Raw genomic sequence first — 13,200 nt, forward strand, 5'->3', positions numbered from 1 at the left:
TTATGAATAATTCATTTGAGGTACTAAGTCACAATAATACTAAAATTAGTCACTGCCATTACCACTTGATAATCTTTACCTGGCAGAATACCATGAATCTTGGCCAAAAATGTTAACTTTTGAAATGTTTTCACTGCATCAGAATCTCATTTCCATTGCAAACCTTTAACTAAAATGAAGTCATACTGATCAGAGAATAAAATAATAAACTTTATTAGACTAATTTTATCTTCACCCTCAAAAAAAAGGAAAAAAAAATACTCCTAAAAATTAGATTATTGTGCCACAATCTGACGCACCTGATATATCTAATATCAAACAATGCATTTTTAATACTGAAAAAGTCACATTACTAGCTCTTCCAATTTTCTCATTCCATTTAAAAGTATATCTTAAATAGTTGTAAGCAATAACATGAAGCCAAGGTAAAAAAAAAAAGAAAGAAATCTAGACAAATATATTTAAAACATTCCCGCCATGTACTGAATGTTGTGCGGACCAAACTAACAAACAGGAAATGAGAATTGAAACGTCAAAGACAGCAGGTAATCTTTTGCTCAGGTGTACCTTTGGGAAACTAAATTTGGTGCAGTGATGAAGTTTAATAATTAACCTTTTAACCAAGACTTTCATGGTACAGTACAGTAGGTCTGACAAACAGCAACATTCACTGGCCTTCACACAATCATCTCTCTGTCCACTAGAGGGCCCCAAACACCCAGCAACCGTTTACTCTAGCTGATAAAAAGGGGTTTCATCGCTTACATGCTTTGCTGCGCTACTTCTTTTAAAAGCCTAGACTACTAGATAACTACTATGTACATCTGATGACCATTAGAATGGAGAAGCCATTACAATACAGAACCAAAATGATGCATCCTTCCATCTGTTGTTGATTGCTGCAATGGATTCGATACAAATCATTTTACTCTCAAGAATTTTTTTTTTTTTTTTTAAAAAGGGGTCAGATTTGTTAAGAAAACAGCAATTTTGCCACATTTTAAAAAAAAATCCCCCTCACATTTCCAGTTTCAGGTACGATCACATCTTTAGGACATACAGTAGCTTCAGCACATGGTCAGAGATGAGATACCTTTCTTATTCCTTTCTCCTATTTGCCACTTTGCTAATCGTTAACATTGTGATCATGTCGGGTGACACGTAATGAAATTTAAGACCTGACTTTTCATTCAAGTCATTTAACACTGTACCACTGGTGCTTGTCGGCTTTAAGCTACATGGTTTCCTTGCCGAGGCAAGAATCTTTGACTCAGTGTCAACTGTTCCCAAACATGAAAGCTGAGGGCAACGAAGCTGAGTATTGTCGCTCAACTGAGAGGACAGTGACTGGCTTTTCTGTAGCTAGCATTTACCTGGTAGCCAGCTTTGTATATTGGACTGGCCTAGACAGCCTGAGAGGCACTGTTACAAAAAAGGAAGAAAAATAGAGGTGAGAGGATTGAAAAAAAAAAAAAAAACCCATTCTGTCAATTCAGAAGATGCAAACAACACATGATAACCAGACGTGAGAACAGGTGAATTGGCTCAAATATAAGAGAGAGGGCTGATATGTTAACAGCTCAGACTTTAAGGTAAAATGGTGTTTCTGAATGAGCCGACAACATGGATGTGTGAATTGAGCAGAGGCCGAGAAGAAGAAGAAGATGATGAGAGAGAGGTACAGATGTAGAATACAGAGTGAGCTGTACAGTACTGAGAAGGGAGGAGCTGTACATAGGATCTTGCATAGTACAGGTTTGTCAGTTGTGCTTTAGACGCCGTGTTGATGATGACTCATCTGTCTGTACGGAGATTATAATGCCCTGCCTTTAACAGTAGCACCATGTGATGTCTTAACATCGTCCAAACCTTGAAGTGGAAGTCTGACCTTCCGTGGATGCCGTGTGTGGCTGCAGCTGATGATATGCTCAGAGTAAAAGAACATCTGTCAGTCTCCTGTTATCAGAAACAGCAATGAGCAGCCCTTTAAGTATGGTGGGCGTACATGTGTCTCTGCCTGTCAGTCCTACAGCAGCTTTGGAGCCCCGCCTGGTGTCTGATTGGTGTAAAGCAGACACTGAGTGGTGCAGAGACAGAGACAGGAAGGCACGTGTCACAATGAACCCCGGAGGGAGGCTTTGGGGTGCTCTCAGACATGGGCGGAGCCTCTGTGGTGATGCGGCAACAGGATGGGAGGGGTTATTGCTTTGAGGGTGTTGCCGGGGCAACTGAGGCTGCTGTGACCGCGGTTGAGCAGCAGGGCGGTGGGCGGGTCGGGCCGTGGTGGGATGAACACGGGGCAGGAGCGGGTGCGGGCGTGGCTCTTCTGGCCTCCGGCGTGGCATATGAGCTCGCTGACGGTGCCCAGCGGAGGCAGGTGCTGGCGCCAGCGCTCGGCCCGGTCCTCCTTGTGCTTTATCGAGTACCAGGTGAGGAAGATGAAGATGAAGCCTACGAACTTGAGGCTGGCGGCCAGGCCGAAGTAGACGAAGCGGAACGAGGTGACGTCGTACTCCCAGCATGAGCCGTGCACGCCGCAGTCCTGCTGCCACAGCATGCAGGTGGTGTCGATCACAGCACCGAAGTAGATGGGTGTGGGGATGTAGGCTGGAGAGGGAGAGAGAGAAGATGTGATTAATGCTTAAAAACAAGCTGTGTCCCAATCCCATACTACGTAGCATTTCTCAGCAGGTTTAAGTATACTCAAATAAGTCTGAATGTACTAAAAATGCTTGATTGTTGAATGAACTGACATAACTTGCCTACAAGGAAATGGAAGAGCTGCTCACACTTACAAAACATTTGAAATAAAGTGTGGGTGGTGGTTAAAAAACCTCCAGAAAGATCTGGGAAAACATTTTTTTGTTCTATAGAAAAACACTTTGCTGGATTGACAAACCTCAGAACACATATTGCATCAGTTCCTTGCATAAGAGTTAGTACAAAACAGCTAAGTGCATTGCTTTATTGTATACTATCATATTGATATATAGTACACACTGTATTCAATTAAAGAGACCTGGAGCACTTGAAAACAAATTGAATGTGCTGCAGCACCACCTTTCTACCACTTGGTGGCACAGTTTTGCTTTATGAGGATCATTACCTCCCCTCCTGTTTGTGAGTGGAAGTTGACAAAATATTTGAAACACCTTTCAATATAATTAAATCAAACACAACACCACCATCCTCTGAGGCCTATAAAAAATAAATGACCATAAAGTTGAATCAGCACCTGTCTGACACACTTGTCGACAAAAACCTACACATTGTAAACTTCTTAGTGTAGAATGTATTGCCGAACTCTTGTACATGATTGCATCAGAAGTGCACATAATAAACTGTATGACCACACAAATACATAGTGTACAACCTGCCCTCCACATACACCTTACAATGCTTTATGAGAAGTGATGTGACAACTTTATGTTCGCACAGGCATTCCAAGCAGAACAGAGGCATGTTAGGGCAGTGGTTACTCAGCCTGAGGCTTTTTCTACACATATCTACATGAAAGTTCAGAGGTCGACTACGCTGCTGCATTCCAGCTCTCTCTAAAATTGTAGGGTGTTAGCAAGGACAAGAGAGAAAGCAGAGTGTTAGAAAAGTGGATTACAGACCAGCTGAAAACCTGGACAATGGAAATCAGATGAAGAGACGGGATCGGCTACAGCTGCCACAACTACTAGCACTACTTCAACATCTACTCTCTATGACTGAGTGGACACAATAAATAAGGGGTCATAGTGTTATATCTTGATTCACATGGTCATAAAACATACACTGTGTATTCCTTATACTTCTGTCCACTTACTGCAAAGGGTCAGAACTTACCAAGAGTTCGAAGCAAGACAAATTGCATCCCAAGAGCAAAAGGCCTCTCCTGTTCGTCAACAGACCTGAGAAAAGAGAAAAAACAGCATGTAAATGATGTAAAGTCACTTCGCTGCACAGAGAAACAGGCCACTGATCATCAGCTGTGACAGTATCACCACCAGCCCCTGAAAGCTTTAAGAAGATGATGGGGGAGGGTAAATTTGATTAGCAGAACTGGCTCTTCTTTACCTGAGTGTGACGATGATGGCAGAAGGCTGGGCACAGGCGGTGATGAGAGTGACAATGAAGAGGAAGATGAGGAAAGGGATGAGCGTGTTGCAAGTGCGGTCGCATTTCCCCGACACCGCATAGCCGTTTTCATTCAGGTAAGTTTTGACGATGACCAGCTGCAGCTGGTTGACCTGGCCGCCGGAGGACGGAGTGATGACCTGTCTGCTCTGCACGCAGCCACAGTCGGTGTAGTTCCTGATCTGTAGACAAAAACAATATGTACAATATGAATATTATAACATGCACTCAGATGGGACTGATGAAGATTTGAAGCCAATTCTATTAATAAACTAATGAGTGTAGCTGCATTGAAAAATCTAATGTAAATACACAGAGACAGACTGGGTGGCACCAGCAATGTAACGCAATCAGCCAACTGGACAAAGAATCTAGACGTTTCCTCATGTTGTTATAATTTCCTATCTGACATTGTTGTGCATTGTGACACATCCTGTACTTTGAGAGCAAAAGGAAAGAGAATGTACAGAGCACAAGTCTTTTGTGTATCATGAACTATGTCCAGAGTTTATTCATCTTTTTTTCCCCCCCATTCTACTTGATATACAAATAGCTCCATAGAAATTATTTCTAACAGGAAAACAAAAAGGAACTATCAGTAAACCAAGTACGCAAATGTGTGTGCTTTGACGCTCTGTGTGTGTGTGTGTGTGCACTCACTCCGGTGCTATCATTGCCCACGGTGCTGCATCCAGCCAGGCAGGGGTTGAAATAGGTAATGCCATCAGAGCCGCAAACCGGAGCGTACTCATGGATCCTGCAGCCACAGTTCACGTTGCAACTACCCGTCAGGTTCCTGTGGGTCATCGTCAGGGTCGGACTGCAAAATGGAAACAGAACAAGACTTATCATATCCATTTACTTGACCACACCATGACAACTGAAGTCATTTGTACAGACCACTTATTTCATTCATGTTTCTATTTTGTTGAGGGACTACATGCATCTGTGTACTCTACCTCTCTACCTAAACATTAATCTATTTAGGTTTGTCTCAGTGCAACATCTTTTACCAGTGTGGACCTGCTAGGATAGCAGCGCACCATTTAGCTCCAGAAAAATTGAGAACAAATTTACGGTGCTATGTGTGTCCCTTTAATTAGCTTTAATCTCGCCCTCCATCTGTTTGTGTGATGTGCGATGATGATGGAAGGACAGGCACGATGGTGTGAGGAAGTGACACCTCAGTGGCTAGAGAGGCCGTGTGGGAACAGTCACTCTAAGCCAAACAGGACTTTGGCTCCGTCTAAACCAGGAGCAGTGAAGCGAGTCCTGGGTTTTTTCTGGGAGGCTTCGCTCTGAGCCCAGCGGAACAGCCGGGGACAGGCCCTGACAACACAACAGCCTGGGGTAATCCAGACACATACACACATACAGTTGATACTAATGTGACATATCTTTTTGAAAGTTTGTTATTTTAATGTTTTAATAAAATAAAACCAGCTAAACTGAAAAAAAATCTAAAGTTACCATCTACCTCTTTCAGTAAACTAGTCAACTAGCAATTTTGCACCAGACCAGTGATCCTCATTTTTAGATTAGTTATCATAGGAGAATCACATTTGGGCTTGTCCTGACATAACAGTGTTACATTCCAAACACTGTGTGTGTGGAGTCACAGGCTCACTGCACTGATTGCACATATCCTTTCGCAGAATAAACCCCAACCTTCGCTGAACCCTCCAGATGTTGTGTCACTGCGTGCAGGCTGCACTGCATAAAACCCCAAACAGAGAGCCAAGAGACCAAGTGGCTTAATCTGGTTTAGTACTGCAGACACCGAACAGGGAGAATAATGATGACAAACAAATCTATGAGTTCTGAAGGTTTATCAAGAACAAAAGTCTTACAACCAGGCCAACTTGTAATAATGCTATGCTTTTGCAGATATTTCAGAATATTACATAACTTGCTGTTGGCTCCAAAAACGTTGAGGACCTTTGGTGTTGTCCATGTCATGTCCTTTTTTTTTTTTTTGCATCTCCAGCCTGTCAGCGGGAGGAGAGCTACGTCTAGACTGCTGTGTGAGAACAGACAAGTGACACAAAGGGTGGGCTCGGGCTAAACATTCCTCATGTGGGTGCTACCAGTGACTAGTGACCAGTGCTGTTCATAATGAGGAGCCCCACCAGCTCACACGGTCTTGTTGACCCCTCTATAAACACCGGTTTAAACAAAGACTACGGTTATTAATGGGTCAGCTATGGGACTTTAAAGGGCACGCTGTCTATTTGGCAAATAATCCATTTGATTATCTTGGTTACGTGAAAAGTACATTTCACAGAGGTTCTGCAGTTTCACCTTTGTGTGCTCAGTATTTAGTGGGCATCTGACAACTACGCTGTTATGACGAATCAAATATTTATGACTAATTGCTTGCAGAATTAACTCTTTAATTCAAATTTAAGTTTTTTGTACATGTTTTTTACAATACAGTAGATGTGTATTTTTGTTAGTAATACGTTTACAGGGTCTCAGCATGTCTTTTGCATCATCCAAGGTCACTCTATGCATGCTGTAACTGACTCTATGCATGTGTCTGTATGAGTGTGTTCATAATCATGTGTGCCAACAAGACATCCACTCCATATTTCTGTCCGCGGGGCTGACACATGACTGTTTGTTAACTCCGCAGCCTGGCTGCTGATGTGGTGTCGAGCAGCAGCTTCAGAAATAGAAGTGGCGGAGTGATTCGCCGGAGCCACGAGAGCAGATGCCAGTGTTGCTAATTAATCATTCACACTCCGCCACGACGCCACAACACATGATGATGACTGCAGCGCTGACAACATCTAAGAGCCACACGCTCCTCCCAAGGTGTGTGTATTTCAGATACGACTTCATATCTGGTCAAAAGTGTCTCTCAAAATAAGAAGTTTAGAAATGTAGATTAGAAATCTAGATTCTCCTGCATAATTCTGGAAGATTTGTGTCAAATGGGAAGAAACATCAGTGTGAAGACAGAGTGACTTTCTGCAGCAGGAGGCATGGGGACATATAAAATCTGCAGCCTGATGGTATCAGTGGACTTGTGCTTACCCAGTAGTGTAGGGTATGTTGATGCCTCCTAAATTGATGCTCTCACAGCCCACTATGAAGAGTGTGGAAAAGCACAGCAGAGACACCCCGCTGCAGATCATGGCCAGCTTCGCTGACTCTCTGGCACCAAGTTTCAGCTTCTTGATGATGTAGCCCCCCAACACGATGCCTACCCCGGCGCTGGGTACGATGATCACACCTGTGAGAGAGATCAGAGAAAAGACGAAGAGTGGGTGAAAAGGAAGAAAAAACATCTGAAGTGTTGCAAAGAGCACAGAAATAGAGCAGCTAATTTGTGTCATGAAAAAAATGTTAACACTGAATTAATGACACTAACGCATGACTGACTTCGTGCAATAAACATCTGATGTACAATATTTCAATTGGGGCACATGAACATGAATAACATGAATGTCATGCTTTTATATGAAATATGTATGGTGTCTTGTTGGACACGGCTTCTAGAAAAAGAAATGTCAATCTCAATGTGACTTAAACCAAGAATAAATAACTTCAAAAGGAGAAAAAAGGACCAGAATAGGCTACAATGTATCAATGTGACGAGGCAATGAGTCATTTCATGCTGTGGCACTGCACAGCACGTGCCCTCCATCCACTAGAGCTGGTCTAATTGACAGCATGAAGAAAGGCAAAGCTGGCTGCTGGCAGGATTGACCGGGTGGTTAGTGTCAGCGTGCAGACGTTAAGGCCCAGAGAGGCGGCACATGGCAGGCCTCGAGCCCAGCCACAGGCACTTACGGCCGGGTAACGAGCAAGATCGGGTCAGTCAGTGCGGCCAGAGGGTCGTCAAAGACAGAGGATCAGAAGAGAAGTGATCCAAGCACACAGAAATGTTATGTGGCTTCTCTTTCTATGTGTGTGTGTGTGCGCGCTTGTGTCAAAGCAAGAGAAAGACAGAGAGGGCAAAAGACAGAAAGAGAGAAAGTGTCTCTCTGAGCACACTTAGTGAAAGCTCCGCAACAGACATCTGTAGCATAATATTATCCTGTAAGTGCATGTGTGTGTTCTAAAACCTTATGCTTTCTGCAGGATTAAACATGCACAGAGACAAACCAGATATCATATCACAGTGACATAAGGTGCACAAACACACACACATACTACTCTTCAGTGGTAAATGCTACATGAATGATTTATACATATTTTATCTGGATTAACAGTTGGTACACTCGCATGAGTATGTGAGCGATTTGATAAATGTGTGCATGTATGCATGTCAGTTAATCTATTCTCTAGATCCTACTGGAGATACGCTTTGACTCTTGTCCTTTTTGTTGTCAACAGCTTGTACAGTAGAGTGAGAAGAAAAATACAATGTAGAAATAAGAGGGGAAAAAAAATCTTACGGATGGAAAGTGTGTATTTGAAAGGAACGGTGGCTGGAGATAAAGAAAGCCACTAAAAAAGTCGGAGAAAAAACAGGCAGAGAGCAGCAACAGCAGCATGGGGGAAACTGCAGCTGAGGGAGGCGTGAGTGATAGGTTACGGTGCTATTTCTGTAGAAACATCTAATGAGCATGTAGCGGTGGCAGCTCTTTAACCGGGCAAGATACAGATTCAACAAAGGTGGCAATTTGCAAGATTTACACTGATATTATTTTGACATCATTGGTGCGACACATTGCTGTTTTATAGTGCAGTAATTTTCCTACAGATTGCAGAACAACCAAAGCGATGACCTCTTTTCCTTTACATATACTAATTTAGAGCTATTAGCCATTGTCGCTATTGCTATCTATTGTAGATACCTAATTGTTCTACTAATTGCCAGAAAAGCAACTGGAGATGCTGCCTGAAACATAAAATGCATCACTTCCTGTGCAGCTCAGAACTTTTCCACACAACGCATTCAGCAAATACAACAAAAACCGCACAAAAGCTTTCATGAACTGAACCAACACTACGTCCAGTCAATTAGCAATTAGAGTTGGGTTCTGTTAGCCAGTTCCATTTTGGATCTGGTTTCAACGGAGGAAACAAGATGAAAACATAACACTGACATACTACTCATCTTTTTATCATCAAAATCATCCTTTTTACTAGCAGTAGATTATTTAAAGCTCCTCTCCACTCAAAAATGTGTTTTTCTTATTGTTCCTACAATTGAATGTTTGAGCTTCACTGTGCAGAATGATGTATGTGCAGAGTTTGACACTGGAAGGCTGTTTTCACATTTATCTGCTGAAAGTGGAAAGTTTCCCTGTGAACACTGAAAATCTGATTTTAAGGGGTGGGCCTACGAGCATGACGCAACTAGTTTTATGGCAATTCTTGGTCCAATATTCAACTTACACAAGTGTGATGTGGAAAAGTGAAGCCTCCAGTGCACATATACTGAGAACAGACTTTTCATAGAAGTAACAGACATCTTGTGTCTAGTAGTTCAGCTTCTGAAATCAAATATGTTTGTGGAATTTTTAATGAGGGAGAAGGAAGAGATGCCATTTTGAGGATTTTAACATGATATTTATACTTTTATGTGGAAAAGACATATCAGACACACATTATTGTTCCAAACAAAGTATTTTCATTGTATTAATGCATGTCTGGCTGCATCTGGAAATATAGTCATACAAGGGGTGAGTCTAAACAAAACAAGTCAAGTTGTGGGCTATAAAATCAAACAATGAGCTGAAAGATGCTATAAAGCACAGTAGAGCTGAGGGTAACGGAGTTGTGTGCTAGTTCCCTGTGGGTTTGTCACTATTAGCAACCCCTTCAACAATACACATACAGTAATTTTACCCAATTTTAATATAAAATATTCACTATAGCAGCTTTAATACCTACCTAAAATTCATTCTCAGCTATATTTTGTGTTAAGTACTAATTAGCAAATGTTAGCATGCTAACATGCTAAACTAAAATGGTGAACATTACCTGCTAAACACCAGCATGTTAACGTTCTCACTATGCTAATATGAGCATGCTGACGTAGCATCTTGCTCAAAGCAGTGCCATGTCCATATCTTTCTTTTTTAATTTGCAAAGAGCAACGTACACATGTAGGTCGTAATTTAGCTAAATAGCAAATACTTTGTTTCACCTGCAAAGTTTAATTTTTAGTTCTCTGAAAGTTCTTAAATATTCCCTTACGTTGCTTAAAATTGTTGAAAGCTAAAGCTAAATGGATTAGATACTGGATTCTGATTTGATAAAATAGTATCAAACCCCAACCAAACCAAACCTCAACCGTACTGGCATTACTAGAGGATATAAAAACACTACAAATGATTTATTCACACATACATAAACACGACTCTGGTCTTCCAGTCATTCTTAAAAACAAACAAAAAAAAACAATCACTCGCAATCATCAGGAAAATGTCACAGTTGGTCAGTCCATCTGGCTGCCCGAGGAAGCACCGTACTCCCATCAACAGGAGTGCCCTCTCCTCCTCCTCTTCTCCAACCATCATCACATACCAGCAGCTTGGCATCGTTTGGGTAGCCATGGCAACCACACCACCCGTCTGCCCTTACCCCTTGTATCCTGGCAACAGGCAGATGAGATGAGGCAATGGTATTGTGTAAGTGGGTGTGTCTAGGTGTATGTATGCGTGTCTAGAAACAACCATATGTTAGCCAGAATACTTGGAAGCACACAAAAACACCTTTTTGCTTTCACAGCCATAATTGATTTTTTAATCACTCCTTGCTGCAATAACCCGGATACCAGATTAGTTGTGTATTAACGCCACTGGCTCAGACGTGACTGAAGGATTAGACTGGTTCTTTGCACATATGCAGTGCACAAATTACAGGCAAAGCAGAGGGTAGTGTGTGTGTGTGTGCGCGTTATGTTGAATATGTCTCCTGCAGTCAACAGAGAATTGTGTGTTACATTCAGGGGATGTAATGGAAGCTTATCGGTGAATGAAAGTCAGCATGACTCCATGACTCACATCGCTGCCCTCCGACTGTGAATCCCTGAGTGCACGTGGAGAGGTGAGAACAAATGTGAGAGTGTACTGGTAGAGACTAATGGTGCATGATGATGGATCATTTATCGTCCTTTCCAGGATCAGGACACAAAATAAACACACAGAAATGCCATATAATGTAGAATAAACCAAATTGCACAGCAATCTAATTTTTCTACAGCCATTCTACTGTATTTCAAAACTGATTTATATATTTAAGTTATAAAGTCGATAAAGAACTTACCTCTTGCTATAAATCAAAATAACAAATTCTCCTTTGCAGAAGACAGTTTTGCCTCACTGATCTGATATTTTGGGGAATTTCAGACCTTTTCAGAGATAATTCAATTAATCTATGACATAACTGCTTTACCACTGCATTATTTATAACACTGGCAAGTTAACACTGAATTTCAACAGCTAGGATTTGTTGACAATCGTGATAAAGTGTCATGGCATACAGCTACAGTATAGAAGAGGGAAATCTCTCGCGCCTGATTTAACAAATGAATAACCTGAATTTGGATCTTTTTGGCTGTCCGGCCATAACAATGAAAGAGTGATTTAACAGAAGAAAGACATTATGTACAAAGAGACACTTACCAGTGTATATACTGGCGTTGGAAGCGGGGATACCAAACTGTGACTCAATAAACTTGGGAATGAAGGTGATGAAGGCGGTGACGATGGCACACTCTGCCGTGTAGGACAGGCTGACAAACAGGAAGGTCATGTTGCTGAGGATCCTCAACGCTGCCTTGGGAAGATCTGGGGAGGGACAGGAGAAAAAGGCAGAGCACTTCATTATTGTGGTGCTGTAATTAACACACAATCGGTGTCTTAATTTGGCTTTCACTCACTCCCACACAATCTGAACTGGATGGAATCATCAGACCAATCATTAGTAACTGGAAAGCTGTAATTAAGAGAAGACTGAAAAAGCTGGATCTGTAAATAAACCTTATGTAATAATAACTTAGTAAGTAATAACAGCATTAAGTTAACAACAGCTTTAAATGTTTCTGAAACACACTCGCACATTCACGCATGCACCCAACCGTGTCTCATTACATCTGGTTATGTATTCTTGTTTCACACAAGACTGAAGGAGCAAATAACACTACATAGACACAGAGATGCTCCATGATTCTCACGCAAAAACACTTTCAGGTTATAAATGAACACAATCTAAACATCACTATTGCCTTTTTAATTACCTGTCTGTGCCTGTAGGTGTAGCCTGAGATGAAATGAAACTCATATTAAGCTATGATTACGTGAGCTGTATAATGCAAGCATGTGGATCATGTGGATCTATGCTGCGAGCACAAAACAAGCCAAGCTCTGCAAATCCAGCGTGAATGCCGTCATCCTTGGTTCATCATAACAAGGGCAAATATGCCCTTTCCGTCTGCCTGAGGCCAGTGTCTATACGATTTGGCCGACATGATGCAGAATGCCCTCTCATCTTGTCACTCACAAGTCATGTGGTCAAACTGTAAGTACATTATTGTTACTAGGCAGAATGAAACGCTCTCTTCTAAACTGGCTTGATGAGCAAACCTAACAAAAGTGGAGGGAAGCACTTTTTTTCAACCGATCCCCAAAGATAAACCTCTGATGTCACTTTCTCTCCATCAGAGCACATGCATCGCAGAATCATTTTCTAAACAAGAGCTAATAAAGATTCACTTTCATACTCACAGCCACATCAGCAAGGCAGATGCTTGCTGTCATGGCAACTCTCAGTTGAAAGCATTATCTCTTAAATTATGACACCACCATGCCGTCCATGAAACTCCACAAGATGTCAGCCAATAGCATTGAATGGCCATTTATTTAGTCCGCAATAAGCCAAATCATTAAAAATGCTTAAAAACGGTCCCATGAAATGAAAAATGCCTTTTAAATCCTTAAACACATTCCACTCAACATCAAGTCCTATCCAAACATCCTGTTTAATGTACAAACGCAATGTGAGAAAAAATTTACAAAGCCCACCCCTTGTATAAAAAAACAGTTTGCCTTAAATGTTCTTTCCAGGAACACAAGGTTACAGAAAACCCTATTCCCAGGGTCACAGTAACATATG

At 41.7% G+C, this 13,200-nt stretch overlaps 1 protein-coding gene across 1 annotated transcript in view; it reads right to left on the reverse strand.

Annotated features, from left to right (window-relative positions):
- Positions 1-956: 956 nt before the first annotated feature.
- Positions 957-13,200, reverse strand: part of LOC121887789 (solute carrier organic anion transporter family member 5A1) — a 36,579-nt gene continuing 24,335 nt past the window's right edge. Inside the window, exons 5-10 of the mRNA XM_042398769.1 lie at positions 11,712-11,876; positions 7,165-7,363; positions 4,786-4,945; positions 4,066-4,307; positions 3,835-3,899; positions 957-2,607 (exon numbers count right to left, since the gene is read on the reverse strand). Coding sequence (XP_042254703.1) covers positions 2,150-2,607; positions 3,835-3,899; positions 4,066-4,307; positions 4,786-4,945; positions 7,165-7,363; positions 11,712-11,876 — 1,289 coding nt within the window. The 3' untranslated portion in view covers positions 957-2,149. The remainder of the gene's footprint in view (positions 2,608-3,834; positions 3,900-4,065; positions 4,308-4,785; positions 4,946-7,164; positions 7,364-11,711; positions 11,877-13,200) is intronic.

This window comes from Thunnus maccoyii, chromosome 21 (assembly GCF_910596095.1).
Source record: "Thunnus maccoyii chromosome 21, fThuMac1.1, whole genome shotgun sequence".
Taxonomy (NCBI): Eukaryota; Metazoa; Chordata; class Actinopteri; order Scombriformes; family Scombridae; genus Thunnus; species Thunnus maccoyii.